This window comes from Takifugu flavidus, chromosome 11 (assembly GCF_003711565.1).
Source record: "Takifugu flavidus isolate HTHZ2018 chromosome 11, ASM371156v2, whole genome shotgun sequence".
NCBI classification, from domain to species: Eukaryota; Metazoa; Chordata; class Actinopteri; order Tetraodontiformes; family Tetraodontidae; genus Takifugu; species Takifugu flavidus.
The window spans coordinates 10,166,424-10,186,405 of NC_079530.1; the positions used below are offsets into that span (position 1 = coordinate 10,166,424).

At 50.8% G+C, this 19,982-nt stretch overlaps 1 protein-coding gene across 4 annotated transcripts in view; it reads right to left on the reverse strand.

The window, feature by feature from the left end:
• Nucleotides 1-1,237: 1,237 nt before the first annotated feature.
• The window catches only part of LOC130534080 (SH3 and PX domain-containing protein 2A-like), a 29,037-nt gene continuing 10,292 nt past the window's right edge, over nt 1,238-19,982 (reverse strand). The window contains exons 7-14 of one of the 4 annotated variants that reach the window (XM_057047959.1): nt 16,302-16,430; nt 9,290-9,403; nt 7,436-7,519; nt 5,438-5,555; nt 5,022-5,350; nt 4,885-4,934; nt 4,231-4,350; nt 1,238-4,143 (exon numbers count right to left, since the gene is read on the reverse strand). In XM_057047959.1, coding sequence (XP_056903939.1) covers nt 2,242-4,143; nt 4,231-4,350; nt 4,885-4,934; nt 5,022-5,350; nt 5,438-5,555; nt 7,436-7,519; nt 9,290-9,403; nt 16,302-16,430 — 2,846 coding nt within the window. In that variant the 3' untranslated portion in view covers nt 1,238-2,241. Of the gene's footprint in view, nt 4,144-4,230; nt 4,351-4,884; nt 4,935-5,021; nt 5,351-5,437; nt 5,556-7,435; nt 7,520-9,289; nt 9,404-15,019; nt 15,684-16,301; nt 16,431-19,982 lie in introns of those variants that run through there. The other 3 variants (XM_057047961.1, XM_057047960.1, XM_057047962.1) reach the window with 3 other exon arrangements.

Genomic DNA, 19,982 nt, shown 5'->3' on the forward strand with positions numbered 1-19,982 from the left:
TTTGTGGGAACGATCACACCTCTTCACTGGTCACAGCGTGGAGGAAGCTGGACGTTCTGATGGCGTCAACTTTCCAGGGGAGCCTGAGTGCTGCTGCCCTCCAGAGGCCAGAGGCCGCCACTGCACCCTCTGCGCATGAAAAAATAAAAACATACTTATTTGATTGCGTTATAGGAGATGCACGGAGATTTTTGCTTTCACCCTAAAGTAAAACACATAAACTCAGTCTGTCAAACCTTTCACCATGAGGCCATGCTGTCAATCACTTGTGTTATTAAACTCTTCTTCCCTGATTCTCTAATTGTATTCCTTATCAACTCATTTATCATAATTAATTCTGCTGACTAGCCAAAGAGTGACTGCACACTTGAGGATTCAATCGTCCCCGCACACTTTGAATTTCCTTTTCATCCCGCCGTCCTCCGGTGATTTATCTTTGGCGTGCACAAATAAGCAGAAATTCCACACAGTAGGGTAGAAAGGAAGCTGATCCTTTCACTCTCTCAAACAGCCAGCAGGCCTGTTTGTAAAGATGATCATAACTTAGTTCCGAACCAGCGAGTTCGAGCATTAAGGTCCCAACAGAGGGAACAGCCACTGGTACAGACATATTTCATGCTCAATTCCTGTCGGCCGCGGATCCTATTATATTTCCAAATCCAATATGTCGGCAATATGGAGGTTCTGACACTGCAAAACTGCATCAGTGTTTTGATTCCCTCTGATTGTAGCTGGAGGTGACAACGAGCGCACACATAACCCCAATGTGATCCTCTCAGCTGAAGCCAGATGAAGCAACATGAGACAGGAAGCAGGTCGGGGAAACCCGTGCTTCCCAACCCTTTGTCGTTCCCAACTAAAAGCTCCCGCTGTCTAACACGACCTATGATAAAACCCTCATTAGGCAGGAGCTGCAGAGGGATTCTGATCAATGACACCATCATGCACGTGCGCTATGCATAACAGCTCAGAGGGCCACCACGCAACCAAGCGTGCGCTAATTTATTAGCATCCTGCTGCCCGATCGAATGCTGTGCAGGGATATGAAGGACATGAAGGATATGTGGAAAACATTAAACAGGTCTTAGAGGTTTCCTTTGATTCTGACTGAGGTCAGTTTTGGGAATTCTGGGACGGTTCCTTTGAAACGGTAGAACAAAGGAAAACATCAAAGAGGCTCCGGGTGAAGCTTGACCTCTAAAACTGCCGAGGTTAAATCACAGAAGGGAGACACCGGTGCAGTGTAAAAGTGCATTTATTTAATTACTTCAGTTATCACCACTGGTAACACTGGTAACAGGAAACAAACGTGAGCATCCCAGTACGGCTGGAGCTGAATGGTCAAAAGAAAAAGTTGAAAAATTACTGCCCAGCAGAAATTTAAAGTTATCGTGAAAGATTTGGCAGTTTGGTGGGGATTTTTTTTCGTTTTTTTTTTTTATGTTTTATTTTAAAATGAGTAAAAGTCTAAAAAATAAAATAAGCTAAATTATTTTAATTCTTGAATAAATATATCTTTTGTTTAATGACAAGGAGGTTTTAACTTTGGACAATTCGCCACAGAAATTAAAACGAGGTTCGGGGTGGTTTCTATTTTTACATTTGGGGGTAATTGTGATAATCAGAGATGCTCACAATTTGTGTTGCTGGGACAAAATAACACAATTAAATGGATTAAATATTTCACGTAAGGTGACACATACAGTATAACGAGATATTCTTTCTTTCTTTTTTAAATCATGCAAAAATAAAAACCAAAGAGGCAGCACCAAGATGAGACTAACACAAAGCAGCTTTGGTAACAACTGGAATTTTCTTCACGGAAAGTAAAAGAAAAACGGTTTAATTTCAACAGCTCAAGGCGTCGTCGGTATAATGAGTCGTTTTAAACATGCATTAAGGCTTAAATGTATTTTAAAAAGGGGGAGAAAAGTTCAGAGGACAGTTTAGGGAGCGGACACGAAGGGACATCTTAGTTCAAGTTAAGGATAAGAGTGAAGAATCGGAAATTAGCCGTCACTCTTTGTTCCGGGTGTGTCAGTAAAGCCCAGGAACGCCACATTCCAGGCCGTGGTCTCATTCTACCGGGCGTCTCGTGTCCTGGTGGGGCAAAGGTACCGGGTGTGATCTCAACCCCCCCCTGCAAGTGTCTTAGGGTTTGTTCTCTTCACAAAATAAAAGCATCTGTTTGTTCAGTCCTGATGCGCACGTGCAGAGATCTGCCAGCTCCGCACGTGAGCGTTAGTGCTTCCTCTCGAGGTAATTTGAGGGGACCCAGCCTTTCCTTTGCTTGCCATTGTCCAGGATCTTGCAGTACCACCACCCGTTGGGGTTTCTGTCCAGGACCTCCAGGCTGGTCCCTTCAGGGAAGCCCATGGTCTCCTCGTCGCCGTGGTAATCCGCTATGGAGACGTAAATCTCCCTCAGGTTGTTGTGGATGATGTGGGGCTTGGGTTTCACGGTGGAGACGGGCAGGGAGTTTTTCACCGAGCCGAGGCCGAGGGATTCTGAGCTCCCGGTACCGGATCGGTTCCTGCTGGGTAGTGCTAGGTTGTTTGCTACCAGGCCGCGTGGAGCGGTACCAAAGGAGGCGTTGCGCCGCACCGTGGGGCTGACGCGGGGGTGGTCCGTGGAGTTGAGGGACTCGTTTCTCCGTAAAGCACCCAGAGAGCTGGGAGGATCCATTATGGGTGCGGAGATGAGGACGGACTGGGGCCGGACCACCTGCTGCTTGGCGCTGTTCTGCTTCCGCGAGCCGAAGAAGCTGATGGGTTTGGAGAAGCCGCCTGGGGGCTTGGAAGGGATGGGAGGGGTGACCTTCTTTAAGTTTTGGTTGATGTTGTTAAGAGCCTGGACCCTTTGTTCGTTCTTCTCCAGGCTGTTGGACTTACTGAGGCTTCCAGGTTTGGAGGGGGATCCTTCGGATTCAGAGCCCGCAAAGTCGTCCTGTTGCCTGAGGGGCTCCAGGTAGTAGGTGGGAGCCCAGCCCTCTGTATCGCCCCAGCGGACATACCACCACCCGCTCTCCTGCTTCTCCAACACTTCCACCTCCACCCCGGCAGGGAAGCTGAGCTCGGACTCCTGCACCTTCTCATACGGATCCGTGGTGCGATAAACGGCGCAGCCTTCCAGGTCCGAGTCTCCTCGGCTGCCTTTGGAATAGATGGAGGAGAGATCAGAGGTGCTCTGAGAGGAGAAGGAATCCTCCGAGGAGATGACAGAAGCTGTCTCCGAGTCCTCGTTTTTCATTTTGATGCTGTTCTTCAGCTGCCCCGTCGGGCGCAGCTGCCTCCTCAATGAGCTGATGTCCATTTGCTCCGAGCTGGACGTCTTGGCTAGCTGAGGTTTAGGCCGCACCACCGGCTTTAATTTAGAGGAGGACAGGGTGGAGGAGACTGGCTTGCTTTCTTCTTGCTCTCTCTTGTTTTGGGACTCAGCAAGGGCCGATTTTGGGCCGGTTCCCTCTTCAAATTTGTTTGAGAATGAGCTCCCGTTCGAGTCTCCCTTGAACTTGCTACCTCCAGCCCTCCGCCCGCCTCCGGCCGTCTTGCTGCTTTCGGAGAAGACACTTGTCCTGGAGGAACTGGAATCCCTGCTGCACTGCCTCTCAGGTGTCTCCTTGAAAGGCCGGAAGCCATCGTTCTCATAAATACACTCCTCGTCCCCCTCCGCCTCCCCCCCTGCGTCGTGGCCATCTTCAAAGGACTCGCCCATCTTAAAGGAGGCGCTGTGGAGTGATGAAGCGGGAGAGGGTTTGGAGGACATGTGAGATCCCTTTTCGGAGGACGTGTCCTCATTCTTTCCATCCACCAGGGAACTTTCGCCCCTCAGAAACTCAAACTCGGACTCCAGGTCCAGATCGCCGATCGCTGGGACGTCATACTCTGGCTCTTCGTAAACAGGCCTCCCCTGATACACGGGGGACTCTGGAGCCTCAGACCCGGGGCTGCTCGGGGGCGCCGTTTCCACAGAGTCCTGCTTCTTGACAGGCGGAGCTGGAGGTGGAACCTTGGGGCGGCACAGAGTGCTTGTTCTGCGGTTTAGGTTGGGCTTTTTGCGCTTGTCAATGTAGGAACAGGGAGCCCAGCCCTCCTTCTCTCCTATCTGAACATACCACCATCCTCCAGAATTCTTCTCAATCACCTACGAATTGAAAATAAATGCAAATATTTATGTGAAGGCACTGAACTGGAGTTGGACCTGAGCTGTTCCTGTTTACCAGAGGCTTACCTCTGCTTTCTGGCCTCCGCTGAAAGTGATTCCATCAGAAATACAGGACTGGAACTCCGCGATGGTGTAATACTCCGCCTCGACCGTAGGGGGCTCCGGTGGGGAAGGCAACTGAAATCCCTGGAAGCGTAAATCAACCGTGTCAGAGCAGCTATGAAGCTGACTCACGAGCACTGTACACGTCTTCCACAGTACTGTACTTTTCTTTCCGTGCAATTCAGCTCTCATCCACTTCATCATCCTCTGATTATCAACAGTGTTTTATTAAAAAGGAAAGATTTCTTTAAACATCTCAGCTGTGTCTCCAAGTTGTCATTTCGCAAGGGGGTGAAATCAGATCATCGAGCTGAGTCCAAGGAGACTTTTGGGAGTTATGCGGGTGCATGAACTCAGTTGGCTGGACTAAAAGGCTTCTTGAATAAATAAAATAGTTCCACCTCAAACAGATAACAAGGTAAGGGCCAGAATTCCTGCAAAAGTCATGATTCATTTATTGATTCTACACCACGTTGCCAAGGACTAGATAGATTCACTTGGTAAACACTTAAATTTACTGTTTATTTTTTGTTACTAGCTGAAGAAGGGAAAACAGATATGTTGAAGATCATAACTAACGACCTCATATAGGACGACACAAACTGGAAATATCCTTACTAGTGTGGCATCTCTTCGGGGGGGAGGTTTCTGCCGGAGAACCGGGGAGCCTGCAAAACAATGCGAACCCCGTCACACGCGCCCAGAGCTCAGGGGACTTTAACCCCTGCCCCAGCATTCTTTCATCAGAGACCTACCGATCTCCACTCGGTGGGGGGCGATGCGGGCTACAGCTGGGGAGGCAGGCTCCACTTTGCTCTTTTCCTCCTGGGGGTTACTAGCGGGGCTGGACTCGGCACAGGGGATCGGCAGGCTGATCTCCTTCCTGGCCGCCTGGGGGCTCTCTGGGACGCCCTCCGTCTGCACGTCCTTCTCACTCAAAGCCTTTTTGTTCAGCAGGTTGCTGATCTCCATGATGTTCCCAATGATCTCCACCGGGCCCGTGACCGCTTTCTTACGGGGAGAGAGGTCGTCCTTCATTTTTTTCAGGTAGGAAGCCGGAGCCCAGCCTTCTTTATCTTGGTACCTGTGGAGTCATTTGAATAAGAGGAGCGATGAGAAGACGATTCGGGGCGAAAGACGTAAGATGTCGACCGAATAAGCCGCCATGTACCTGATGAACCACCAGCCTTCCAGGTTCTTCTGAATGACCTCCACCACCACGCCTTTCTCAAAGGCGATTTCATCCTTGCCTTCGCTGGTGTAGGACTGCACGGTTACGTACTTCTCTTCTGCCAAAGCCAGAAAATAAATACTGTGATTATTGAGGGAAAGAAAATGGATGAATAAAGAAAGTTTCAAGCAAAACTGTTGGAACTGTTGAGGGTTCAGATGATCGCTGTCTTTGATTGGTCCGCGGCAGCGTTTTAGCCCGAAACACCCAACACGTATAGACTGAAAATACGGGGATAACGAGCAAAGTTTCAGTTTTTGGGCGAACATTTCTTTTGCTGAACAGTCCCAACTGTGAGCAGTTTTCTCAAAGTGATCCCCGAGGAGAGCTGAAAGTCAGTGAGAGGGAATATCGTTACAGGAAGAGCCAAAATAATAACCTGCAGTCCAATTCTCCCCTTCTCCTCATCCAAACTTTAGGGTGACCTGGAAAAGTTTGAGAAGGACAAACCGTAAAGGTGCCGCAGCTTCGGGAAACTCCAGATGCTCGACGCTAACTTAAATGAACCTGTGCGGCTGGAGCTAAATGAGCTTAACTTGGATGGTATTCCTGCATCGTTCTCCTTACCCGACCTTCCCATTTACTCTCAAACTTTGACATTATCCTCCCCTGCTGATGGTCACAAACCATTACTGTAGAAGGACAGCGTTCCCAAAGCTACTAAATAAGGCTAAGCTCGTGCTAATAGCGCCCTTGGAAGTGACAGCCAGTGTCTCCTGAGTCAGCATAGAACCAAGGCTCCATGTTGATTTATACATTTCCATGGTGGGGGCGGAGCAGGGACATTATTTCCTGTGTCATTAGTGCATTTACGGTCTGAACGGGGCAGCGCGGTGACGTGTGCTCATGAAGGGAAACAGCTTATAAAGAGACTCTAATCTTTTCGCTGTCCTCCCAGAGGGTTCAGAGGAGCCATTCTGGCAGGAGAGCTCTCTCTCCCTTTTTTTTTTTCCTTTTCTCCAACCATATTCCAAATGTCGCGCAGGGACGGGGATGGGTGTGGGACTGCAGTTCCCCCTCACATGCAGAAGCAGCAGATTTCAACAGATATTTCTGTGCACTTTATTTTCATTTCGCCCGGCTCTTCTAACCTCTTTATTTTTGGAACGGTGAACCGTTTCCCTCTCACCAGCCTCTTCTTAAACAATATCCAGCAGAGCGCTGAGGGGAAACTCTGAAGCAAATGTTATTTCAACCACAACAGACGTCGCTCGCATCAGTTTCCTGAATTATTCTTGAGGAATCAGCAAAATAATGCTCTTTTTTTAGGAGTTCTGGGTTGGAAACATCTCTCTGCACACTCAAGAGAGCAACATCTACTGACAAGCAAGAAAAATGGGCTGATCTCAACATCATACCATCTGCAGAGAGGGGAAAAAAACCTGGCTTTCCTTGCTCGAAGGAAAATGTGTAAATTTATGTCTCTTTTCTCTGTAATTTTATATCTGTTTCGTTTGATTATCTGCTGCAATCTGAAAGTAAGAGCAACAAAAACCTGTAACTAGTAAAATACAGTTTTATGAGAAGACTAGATCCAGGACTCCTTTGCTAATAAAACAGAAACTAAATCTGGGTTTAAATCGGAGCGCCGGCCGTTCCAGAATCTATTATGTAATCACATACAGCTGAGTGGGCCACTTTTGTTTGGTGGTTCTGGGAATACTGGTTGAATTTTCTTTTAGAATGCTTTCATGGAACAATTCTGTCACATCATTTGAGCCCAGCCTGAATTTCTGGCGAACGCACTCACTGCTGCGTTCACTCTGGCTTTCCAGGCTAATTTCATGTGAGCAATATTAGCATAGTTAGTGGTTAGTTGTGAGTCATGGTTGTGGATCATGATAAACATGTGTGCAGGAGGACGACACAGTGAACACGGAGAGCGACGGTGCTGGTGGGGATGGGGGGGGGGGGGGGGCAGCATCTGTATCTGTTCACCTCGGCTCTGCTGCCGGCTGATGACGCCCCCCAACGTCCATCTTCGGTCCAGCCTCTTCAGATGAGCCTTATGGCGCTTAGTAACTGACAGACACACGTGGTGAGGAGACGACAGACACACACACAGACAAGAGACATAAAGAACGAGCACAAATGTTACACAAATGACACAGAGCCTCGTTATTAGCTACAGTACATGTAGAATGAGATGGCGGACGGTTAAAATGAGGGGGTGGAGGTTACAGAGGAAGTGTTAAACCAGCGTATAGTCGCTAAGCCCTGTAATCAGGATGTTGTTAGCATGTGTTTCCCCCCCATCCTGGAGCTTCTGGGAAATGCACCGATGTTGCAAGAATGCCTTCCAATTAATAGAGCCGCCAGCTGCGAGTCTGCGTCTGAACCGGTAGGTGAAGCGACTGCGGGGGCTTGTCACAACTGTCTAAATGCTAATGAGGCAGCTCCAGATCGACTGGTCATTAACCACCGACCTTTTATGAGTTCAGGTGAACAGTTTAACAGAGGGTTGCAAATGTGGAAAACATCCACCAGAACACGCCTCGATGGTTTTAGATATGTCTGTTTGTGCTGCACGCTCGGCCGTTAAAGTATTTAAAATAGCTCTCTGCCATCTGGGCTCGGACCTGGTCTGCACCGCTGGCAGCACCCACCTCAAAAATGTTGCTTAAAACAAAGCGAAATGATCAAAATGCACCAAAATCGTCTAAACGCTTGTATGCAGGTCTCTGCTGTCTACTTTCTGATCTATTTTTGATGTTGTTTACAGCTTGTTCCAAAGGCTCAGTGTTGTTCCTGACTCTTAACTTTCTTTCCGAAGGAAAAAAAAGAAAACGAGAGCGGACGCAGCATGACGCCAGGTGACCTCCGACCTTTGGAGGTGCCGACGGGACGGTTTTAATCGGCGTGAAATGTGCTTTCTTTTGGGTGGCGCTGCGGTGACGCGGAGGGAGCCAAAACTCAGGACTCAGGAGGAGCTCCGTGCCTTTCCCATGATGGACTGGACACACAAACACGGATTAAACTGACAGATTATCCTCCCAGAAGAAAAAAACCCAACAAATCCCAGATACTTGTGCTGGGCGTAGCCCTTCATTGGTGTGTTTGGGACTGTGTGGTCACGCGTTGTGGAAATCTCTCCGCTGATAAGTGAGCGTGGAGAAACCTGGCATTTTACCATCAACAGTGATGATCAGAGCTAGCGTAGCGCTACAAAGACCAACTACAGCGCGTTAAAATATGTGTGGAGCCTTGACATTTGTTTGGAATCTCTGCTCCGGCGGTTTATTAGGTTTCCTCTGACGCAACAGATTTGCCTGTTGCTAGGAGACCTTGCCAGGAGTCTCGGCGTGTGAGGGGAGCGGAGCCTCCGCCGCTGCGATGTTTAGAAAAGGCATACGGAGATGATTGTGCGATTAGACGCGGCCTTCGGCTTCACATATGTCTGAATTGTGCGGTGGGTGTGTTTCTTATCAGGGTTTTTGGATCCAGCGGGATAAAACATCAACGCTCGCCTGCCACGCTCCGGTTTATCCGCCGCGTGCAGCCTCTCAAGCTACGAAACCCGGGAGGGAAAGGACGCTGCGAAGGTGGAACCCGGCAGCTTCCGACGGAGACGCTTTCCTTGGCGCTCTTCCTGGTGGTGACAGGAGACGGAGCTGGTACAGAGCAGCGCTGTGCTCCGCTCCTCCTCCCGTCCACAGAAACCCAAGGCCCGCTCGCCACCAACACCAACGGCGTCCAGCAGACAGAGACAGGGGTGTTCATGGGGAAGGTGACGGCAGGCCTGCGCCGCCGCGTCACATGATCAAACCCCTGAGGACCCTGGCGGGGACTTACCTTCTCCGGCTTTAGACGCGCCCAGGTCCAGGTCGTCCCTCGTCCCGCTGTGCGAGTTGAGGTACGTGGCGGGGACCCACCCCTGCTCCTCCGCCGTGCTGACGAACCACCAACCTGCGGGGAGAAGCAGAGCGGCTGAGACCCAGCGGGGACGCCAACGCCGACCAACGTGGCGTGACGGCGTGCAGAAGGATCGCGGTGCCGGGAGCGAGGGGTCGGCGTGTGTGTGTGGAAGGCCAACGAGTTCAGACCCGTGATAAGATCCGCCCTTGTAAAAACACAACAGCTCACACATCTGGCCCGTCCACTGGTATCATTGCGTAAATCAAAACACGCCAATAAAAACCGCAAAGAGGAGGAACCTAATTGGCTGAGAGGAGCAGCGGCCGCAGGCCAACGATATCAGGGCGTCTGGCTCGGGGTTATCGTTCCACCTGCGCTCCATCAGCCGTTCCTGCCGACGGGAGCGCGGTCCTGCTCTCGGAGCGGCCACCGAATGAGCCGGGCCTGCGGCGAGCGGCGCGTCCGCTGCTCCTCTGGGTGACGGGACACAACATGGCCGACAGCTGTTTGGACGCGCCGTGAAGGCGACAGGAAGTGTTTCATCACCCTTTTACTGGTCCAGTCACGGTTTTCAACAGAAATGGTGCGCTGACCCAAATTTCCCGAGAATGCGGCGGTTTGGTCGTCCAGCCTGTTTACGTGTTGTTGACCTCTATTTTTGTCCCTCAGTTATCGACAAACAAGAATCCGATTGTTTCCTCATCACTGTTTTTAAAACTAAATTCTTTACTCATGGAAAAAGCGGATTTGTGCTGGTTTCTGTACTTTCGGCAGCTTGGAGCAAGCAAACATGTTGGGATTCTGACGTGTCCGATGGATGATTATGGTAATGAAGTTACACAAATGTTCTAGGGAAAATATAAACAAACCACGACAGTAATACAGGAATAATAGCAATTAAGAGAGTGTAATTCATCTGCGCGGGCTAAATGATGGTGTAATTATCTCCTTAATGATGACATTTATCATAATGAGCCAGGCATTAAATTGAAGGTCATTACAGATTGGAGGCAGATATTATTGTTTCTGTTTTACAAATTTACAGAGATGTTTACAAAAAAAAAAGACCGCCCCGTCCCCCGAAAACTCCCCGCCAACACCCGAAATTAAATCCGTCTCAGCTGACAAATGTCGCGCAAAAACTGCCAGAAGAATTTGTTCCTAGTTGATCTCCGCATCCATCCAAGCGCCGTAAACAAAAAGACTGGGATTCATAATGACTGGAGCTGCTCGCCGTGCGGCGGCCTCGCCGTGCGTGGGGTCGGGGCGGGTCGTCGGCGGGGGAAAACCGTGAGCCTCTGGCACTGGTGCGCGCTGGCTGCAGCTCAGGTATGCAGCGGGCCGTGGAACGCTCGGACAGCCGTGGCTTCGAGGATCCACGTCCGATAAAAGGGAGCGGCGGTCGTCTCCTCGCTGACTCAGCAGAAGCGAATCTGAGAATAAGGTGCAGAAAAGCCTGGCTGGCACCTGCCGACGCAAACACGGGCGGGCAAGTTATCCCAAACCCAGCACTTCCAGAAACGTAAACACGAGAAGCTGCAGTTTAACTGCGGCCCGGACGTGCACGCAGGCGGCGGCGCCACTCCGAGCAAACAGGCGCTGTTATTGGTGGCAGCGGCCTTCGTGATTCACCCGTCCCTCCGTGTGTCAGGTGCTTAGGCTGAGTTCAGCCAAGCTGGAGAAAAGGCAATAAAACCTTCCTGGCGTCGGGTTTATATCAAACCTGCTGCAATTCCAGAAAGGAGGGAGGCAGAAAGAGAAGCCTGCTGCTCGTCTCTCGTCACAAGAACCCAGAAATCAGCTCCACCTAAACACAGAAAAGGAACTCTCACGCTCGTTTGAGGGGACTTTTGTCCCACTTTTAAGTGAATTTAGTGGGATTTAGGGGGGAGGGCGTGTTTATTGTTTCAAAGCAGGCGGTTAAATAATCCTTTCTTTGCCTTTTTAGGTGACAGCACACATACACGCTCGCGACCTCTTTATTAGCATGTGTTATCTGAGGTATGCATGCTAGCTTATGCTGTCATAATTCTTCTGGGGTTTTGCTCCATGCAGGCTGGGAGGGGGGGTGATTCCTGTTTGACAGAATTATCATTTGTGCATTCTTAATCGGAAACATAAAACTTACGAAGGAGCAGCTGTTTCTCTGCGTTTCCTCCTCCCAGGACTTTTTTTTGTGAATAAAACTGAGAAAATGAAATGGCCGGTCGCAGGGAGAAACAACCGACGGTATAAATAAATTGGAAAACAAATGTGGTTTCCATCCGCTCTGTGGATGGCAGAGATTATCTGCACAGATGTGGGGGGGAACAAAGGGGGCCTTGTTTCTAAAAATATCTGTCAGTTATGCTACGACAACTGTTTCGTTCCTTCGCATCAAACGACTGATTTAAGCCCAGCGGATGTTAAAATGATTAGAACCCCGCTTGAAATGACAGAAATCCCCTTTGACCCGTCCTGAAGCGACAGCCTGGGGGCAGATTACCATCGCAGGTTGATTGGACGGCTAAGAAGCCACGTTTGATGGATCAATTGATCACAACGTTGTCACTACAAAGCTGCAGCTCTGTTGTTGTGTCACGCGGCGCAACAATTTACTGCATTTGAAAAGTTCTTGCCAGTTTGAATCAGAGAAGTGGGAAAGGAGGCAGCCAAAATCTTGAGTAGCGATCACCGAGTGCACGTTGGAAACGAACAGGGCAAAAGGGGCTTCCTGAGGAAGCGAATCCACACGCTTGCAGTTCCTGATCTGGCCACTAGGTGGTTGGAAGAAAAGCAAAACTCCATGCTGGCAGATTTTGGAAGAAAAATAAACACATTTACAAAAACAGCAAAGGTTTGTGGGTAAAATTATATGGCTGTGGTACAGCTCTTGGGGCTGAGGAGTGCATTTTTGACCGCAAAGAGGTTTTATTTATTTGTTGCTAAGAGCAGAAGTGCAAAAGTGTTTCAGTTACATTAAAAAAATCAGATTTGTATCAACAACACTTTGTTATTTATCGAGGTTATAACATCTGTATATGAATAATAAACACGATGCTATCAGCCTGGTTCTGTAGAACTCACACTAAACTATAATTGGTATCTTCCGGAGCTTTGAAGTCGGCGGTAGCATACAGACATTTAGTGTTTAAGCTAGGCTAATCCAGCTGTAGCCTTCTGCTAATCCTAGGTGAAACATCACGTGACTGCGTGACGAAACCCCTCAACTTCTAAGGAATATCAAGCCAAAAATGTGTTTTCCAAATGGGACTTTCTGCAGCTTTAGGCTGTTCTAGCTGTTCTCGTGTCCAGCAGCCTGTGCACGCCGACGCGAACAGCACTTTCTTTTTTTTTGTCCCTCATGCAGCATCTGCCATCTGGAAACGCTGTCAGCCAGAGAAGCGCTCTTTCATTTTCACAAACCAACAACAGATTCTCCGACGCTCCGAGAGAACTGGACTAAGGTAAGGCGCTCCGACGTTTCAGCTGGAATGTCGGGATCGGCTATAAAACAACACCGCAAACTACACACGCTTAATTAACTGGAAAACCTAAAGAACAACAACGATGTGTATAACGCCACAAACAAACAAAAATGGAGAAACAACAACTTTGTTCTCACACACACACACACACACACACAGAGGAATGGCTGCACATCTAGCCTCAGCAGCACAAGAGGGTTTTTTCATGGCCTGACATGAGGAGGAATGCAGCGCTCAGCAGCCCTGCAGATACCCGACACCACTGTTGCGTAAAGCGGGGAGAAAACTCTATTACCCTATTTATTTCCAGCTTCTGTGTTTATTAACAGAGGCTCCGGCGTCGGAGCGCACAAAGAGCCCCATCCAGGCCGACGCACACACTTCCCGTTTCTACACAGCACTGGCTTTTATTTACCTGCGCTGGTGTGTGTGTGAGTGTGTGTGTGTGGGGCGGGTTACAACACCGCTTTCAAGGGCTGATGTTGACCTACGGAACCTTCTCCCCCCTGAGCCTGAATGGATCCGCTCACGGTTCACAGCCCACCGTTTGTGTGCTCTGCTGATTCGGAGACACAGTTTTACTTTAGAGTCTGAGGCCACATGTTAAACTACTGCTTTTACTCGGTGATGAACGCCTGAGTCAAAGCTACGTTTATGGCTCCCGGGCCGATCTTTCTATTAATACGACCACTACGGCGGCTGATCTCGATCTCCCGCCAGCCTCCGAGAGTCACACTGAGCCCCTTCAGTTTCTGATGTGATGGTCAGTGGCGGCGCGCTGAATTATGGAGTATTATGGAGGGGATGGATGGCGGGGATGGTTCTTCCATCTGCCGGAATGAGATTTAGAAGTCGCCGCCGTCTCTGCGTCATGTCACCGATACTTCGCTGACAGGTCTCGTAGAGGTTTTCCTCTTTGGTGAAAGGAAACATCTCCCTAATTGTACATGCGAAACGGAAGGTTAGCGTGCTGGCGGGCCAGGAAGCTGCCCGTGTTTCCTCAAATAACGTCGAGTGGAGGGAAGGAGGGAAAAACAGCAACTCGGAGAGCTTCAGGGTGGAAAATGGACCAGCACCACATAACGCTCCACCTTTACTGCACCGTTGAGCTGAGAGGGTGGTCCTAGAGGGCAAAGGTCAGGGACGACTCGGTTGACAGCCTGAGGACGACGACAAGGCTGGATTTATTTTCATGTCCCCGATCCCATGCTGGGAATCAACTGTGGATCTCCCGGGACTGTTGAATGGGATCTAAACCCCAGTTCTGTTATCGGGGGGGGGAGGGAGGTCAAAGTTTAAACTTAGATCTCTTCCTGAAATGCACACCTCCATGCGATACGCGCTGCACACGGGTGACAGACATTCCTGGAAACTGTAACTCACGGACGCTGATCTGAAGTTGGCCTGGAGACAGGAGTCGAACCCCGGCGGCTCCGTGGAGAGATGCTTCGGCTGCCTAACGCTGCCCTCCAGGTGTGACCAGACCAGATGCATTAAGTACAAGAGTTCCACAAGTGGCTGCAAATTATTTTTCCTTTCCTCCAAACCGGCTAATTAACGAGCGACGTTTCATCCGCCGCGCAAAAGGCGTCTGTAAAGGCTTACGAGGCCGCTAGCTTAGCTTCGGGTAGCGTCGCTGCAGCACAGCGTAAACTAAGCAGGCATCCTGGAGGATCCATTAAGCCTTTTTAATGAACCAACGTCTCGGAGCCACTAACTCTGGCAGGAAATGTCTTTTTCCATTTCTCCTCCTGAGCCAGTATCTCCCCCGGTGAAGTCTAATAAAACAGCTGCGCGGGGCGCGAGGACGAAATTAATAAAGCCCAGTTTAATTACACCCCTGTTCTTCACCCAACTGAACGTCACCAAAGTTAGGTTCTTGCTCATTTCGTGCTCGGCGTGAAACACCAGAAAGCATCGACATAAAACACTTTTTTAGACGGCAACACGACGCGTTACATCGTGTTGCCGGTGCGACGGAAAATACTACCTTGGCTCGGAGCAGCGGGCTGGAAAAGTGAAGAAAGCTGAGCTCGCTTCTGGGCCTGACCTAGATTCTCCGCTGCTGTGAAAGGCGCATATTATCTAATCCAAGGTTGGGAAAAGTGGAGCCGCAGTCTGTGGTACAGTAGCGCCGACGGACAAAAGAAGAGCACAAATGTGCGGTTTCCCCGACCTCGGGTCCGCTGTGCTGGCTCACCTTTGTGCATTACGAGGACTTTCACATCACGCCATTCCACATGTCAAACACACGGTGCTGACGCAGGACTTCAGGCAATGTGGGGCCCGGCAACGAGCTGGTCCGTACTCATCCTGCGGGGGCATGTTTGCAAACAGCCTCCTCAGGCAGCTGCACTCGTATTTACTTTAGATGAGTGTGAAAGTGTCGTAATAAAGCTGTCAGCCGGTCTAAGGCCGTGCTTTACTAATCCTGGGCTGTTCCGCTTTCTAGAAACCTGCGGCAGATCCAGGGAAGTCAGGAACCAACGAGGGAACGGAGAACGCGGGCCGGCTCGCACGACTTGTCGGACGAAACTTAAAAGGGAAGAAGGGAAGGTGGCGGTGGGGGCTGTGTTGCTGTGTTTGGAAACCACAGGAGCGTGCCTGGAGCAGTCAAAGGACGTCACGGCACCGGGATATCCGCCACACTCGGGCTCCCCCATCGAGCGGAGACTCTACTGGTGCGAGAAGCGAAAACAAACACGCCAAAGACCCAAAGACGCGACACGTGACCCTTCAAAGCAGGGCTTAGTCTCTTGAGTCCCCCCCCCCCCTTTCCTCGGGGCGAGCATGGCGTGCGTCGACGTGCTCTCACGCCCATCGTGGAACCCTCTGCCTCGCCTGGTCCCGGCTTCCTCCGTCCCGCTGAAGAACACATGAGTCCCATTAGTGTTTTACTGTCTCAGCACGCCATTAAAGCTCAAAGCTGGGCCCCGATACTGGGCCCTCCTCCGGTCAACGCGGCGTTAAAAACAACACGTTCGGCTCCGGATCTTTTGTTTTGCGTCCCCTCAGATGTGCGTTCCTGGAGCATCGTGACGTGATGCCTGACATCAGCGCGCCGCTGACACTGAAAATTGCCAAATCGGGCCGCACGAAACCTCAAACATGATCTCTGCCCTTGTTTGCTCGTTCTTTCCAGCGTCAAACAGCTGACTCAGAGCTCTCCGCAGCTGGCATTTGTAAATCCAGCGTGTCTGGCTGGCTTTCCATTAAAGCGAGCTGGAATAATTAATACGAGGCTGGAAGACATTCCTCCTGCTAAAGGCAACAGTCTGGCCCTCAGCCTAAACCAACAGTGGGGGGGAAACGGGGCTGACTGCAGGCCAGAGCTCAGCCTCCAGATGGGACAAAGCAACAACCCACGGCTGTGGACAAAGGAGGTTAGAGGGTTGGGAACAGGGGTGTGTGTGTGTGTGTGTGTGTGTGTGTGTGTGACATGCATCGGACACGTCGCGGCCTGTCTTGCTGTCATCACTCACCGCTCTCGCTCTTCTCAATGACGTCGACCACCTCGCCCGCCTGGAGGCTGATCTCTGCGGGCTCTTGCTTCTCATAGCTGGCCACCACCACGTACTGCTCCAGGAGCATGGGGTCCGAGGCATCCAGACCTGGGCCGGTGGGGAAAAAACACGCCGTCAGCCAGCTGCCGGCCATAGGTCCGCGAGAACGGCTGCCGGGCGCCCGCTGCGCCATGGGCCCCTCTGTCGGTAGAACTCAGCCAATCACAATATTCACAGGGCTGTAGACATCTTCCTGAGCGTCTAGCCATAGAGCTGCATCCCTCCCCAGCCCCGCGACCAGGCCAGCGGGGGTGCTGGAAGTCTGCGAGTGGAGCTGTTCCAGGAAGCAACGCGGGGTTAAGCCGCTAAAGGCGGAAAATCCATTCTGTGTTAGCAAAGTAGCCTCATCCTCGCTGCACCGCGGAGCTGAAATCGGGTCAAGAGGCGCAGGAAGGAGCATGAACGCCCTGGAAAGGGAGAAAGGCGAAGAGAAAGCTGAGGGAACTGTAACAGGACAGTGAGGCCGAGCCAGCTGAGGACAGGACAGTAGAGGGAGAGAAAGAAATGGTTTCCCTCGGAAAATAAACCATCTGCTAAAAAGCCTCCTTCTCCCCTGTCGGGGCTGGAACTAGGTTTGTGTACGCCAATCATAAAGAGGCTGAGCTTGAGGCCTTAAATAGAACCAGATGAAGGGGCTGGAGCTGTGCTCAGAGGGATGGCCCCTCTGAAACACTAGAGCGGCGACTGTAGCGTGCAGCCCGGCCAATTGGAAGGCTCCGTTCCTGTACTTCACCAGTTAACCATGTAAACACAAGCGGCGGCTTAGTTTTCTTACGGCGCGAGTAACCGTGAGCGTGTACGACCCCTCCAACAGCACACGCAGGAACTGAAGCTGCAGCTGGAATCCGGACACGCTCTGACTCTTTAACCACGTTAGTACCAATAATCACGCATTGAAAGCATCTCGGTGGCTAACTGGGTCCTTCCTGCAGGGCGGGTCGCTTTGCAGACGCGTCAACCTTCAAAACTCCGATGCTTTTTCTCTTGCCTTTGCACCGCTAGGCGTATCAGCCGCGCTCCGTGTTTACACCCCTCCTCTGCTTGCATTTATTCATGTGCTTCCTGCTCCCACACGTCCCGGCTGCGTCCACCCCCCTCCCGCTCGTCACCAGCTCCGTCCAGGGATGATGACAGCGGGGAACCCCAGGAGACCTAACCTCCCCATTTATGCCCCTTTTCTCCCCCCCACCTCTTCCGAAACGGCTCGAAGGCACCGTTTTCCGGTGGTCTTATTGTGTTTTCTGTGGCGACGCTGCGAGAGCAGAGGCCTAAATTTGGCGAGTGTTGTTTGGCTCATCAACAGCAGATGTTTGACTCCATTTTTTTGGCTTTTTTTTTTTAACAGAAGAAGACAAGACTGCTGTTCATTGTAGCGCAGATGTACTCGTGTCATTGAGTAAGTATGTGGCTCGGGGAAGGGGGGGAGAAGGGGCAGGCCACAAACAAAAACTACACAAGTTTCCCTAAAGTCATCTGGATTCGCCATCACTTAGCACGACAGGGCCAACCGAGTGACTTCATGGTATATAAAGTGATATGCTAACGCTTCCCCTCTGATGCTGCTCTGACCAGGGGTTCAGCTGATCTTTGCTGTCTGTGAGACAGATGCATGACACGCTCACGCTGCATCACTGCGCTGGATCTTCAGGAAAACCCGGACGCTTCGGGACAGAACATTCACATCACAGCCATTCTGTGCTCCCGTATTTTGCAGATTATTTAGCGCGATGAACACGAGCGACATTCCGCTTAAAAAGGTTCGACCGCAGCTCTTCCTGCGACTGTGGGGAGTCTGAGTCTGCCTTCTGCTCTCCAGCTGATGCCCAGTTCACCTTCGCCATTCCCAGAAGCGCTTTGAACTCCCGTCCTTCCGCGGCGCTCCTGTCCCACCCACCAACACATTAACCCCTCTTCCTCCCGACAGCCGTGCACGTCGTGCAGCATTGACACCAGCTCGTGTGCGCAGAGTCCAGATACCTGCAGCTGGATTAAAGACGGCGTGTCTGTGCACATAAACACCCCCCCCCCTCCGTGCACGACACCAAAATGGTTTCCACTTGCCACGTAAACCTCCTCTTCTCCCCAGCTGCTTTTCACATGCACTACACCCCGAGGAGCTCTCTTCCCTTCCTGCTCCGCTCGGATCTTCTGCTGGTGGTTTTCCGCCTCTGAACGCGACGGTTTAAAGATGGTCCCGGACCTGCTCCGACATCCTGTCACAATCATCCCGGGAGCCTTTTACTGAACCAGTAAGGTTATGAGATCGGCCTCTTTTACACCGACCTTTCCAGGAATTTATTTACCTGGTTAAAACGTTCCTGTTTATCCGAGTGGTTTGTGTGTCCGCCGCACCTCAAAGTTCGGGAAAACAACGGACTGAACCGCTGACTGGTGTGGTCCTTCAGCTACTTCTAACCTTGGATTCTGGGTACTTTTCCAGGGATAGTTTGGTCAAAAGGAAAAGGCGTTTTTGTTCTTTCCCGGGTAGTTTTGGTGGAAATGCGTCAAAGTTTTTCAACATCCTGTACAACAATGACAGGCTGTTAGCTTCCATAGGTCATAATAATTTATTCCACATCTTTCCAGAGGGAATACCAGAGAATTCCTGGTGATTTGGCCATTAACCGAAAGTAATCATGCCAGTGATGAAAATGTTTTAACGGGGAAACCTGCGACCGCTGAAGTGTACCGGGTTCGTTCTCGATCCTCTGACCGCTAGCAGTTTTGTGGTGAACGGCTCATTCTCCTGTTTGGGACAGGGGCTCGGTGAACTCTTATGGAAGCTCGGTGAACTCTTATGGAAGCCCTGAGACGTGTAATTACGGCAACCATGAGCTGCAAATATCACTGCAGCCTCACTACACGTATCTGCCGTCCAGCTTTTAAAGGAGAATCAACCTCAGAGCTGCGTTATCCGCTAATATCCAGGACGGAGCCGATGGCGAAGGACGCGGATCAGGTATGGATGGCTCCTGACGGGAAGCACTTCCAAATAACCATAAGCTTCATTGAGGCGGTGTCCCTTTTACTGAAGGATCTAAAAGATCAGGACGTATATGACGCACGTTCCAGGCAGCTGCTTGAAGTGGAAACAATTCTAATGTCTTGTCCTAACTGGATTTACGCAACTGCGGGGTCGACATAAGGCGAGTTTTCCATTATGCCTCTAAGCTGAAATCCGGTTCCATAAACATTCAATATCGCAGAACACTTAATAAAATTAATCCAGGCTCTTATTTCATTTTGGGGGGCATCTCTGATTCTTCCAGCCGCTCAGCCGCCGAGGAATTGAATTTGAGGTCGTTCGTGGAGACGACGCTCGGAACCGCTGCAGACGGCAGGAAGCAAGGCACTGGCGAGTTTTGGGATCTGACGGCTGTAATTAGGAAGCATGCGGGTGTCTTCAGACTGCACAGCTGTCGACCGGAGCGCCCTTTTCCTGCATCCTGCTCCTGATCCTTCAGCAAGGGTTTCTCTTCTCATGCACGTGTGGGCGTCCTCTAACGGCGAGATCACACTTGATGGCTAATGCTTTAGAAACTGGAGCCTTCCGACCCACGAAGAGACGCTCAGGCGGGGAAAAAACCCCACGGGAAGCTT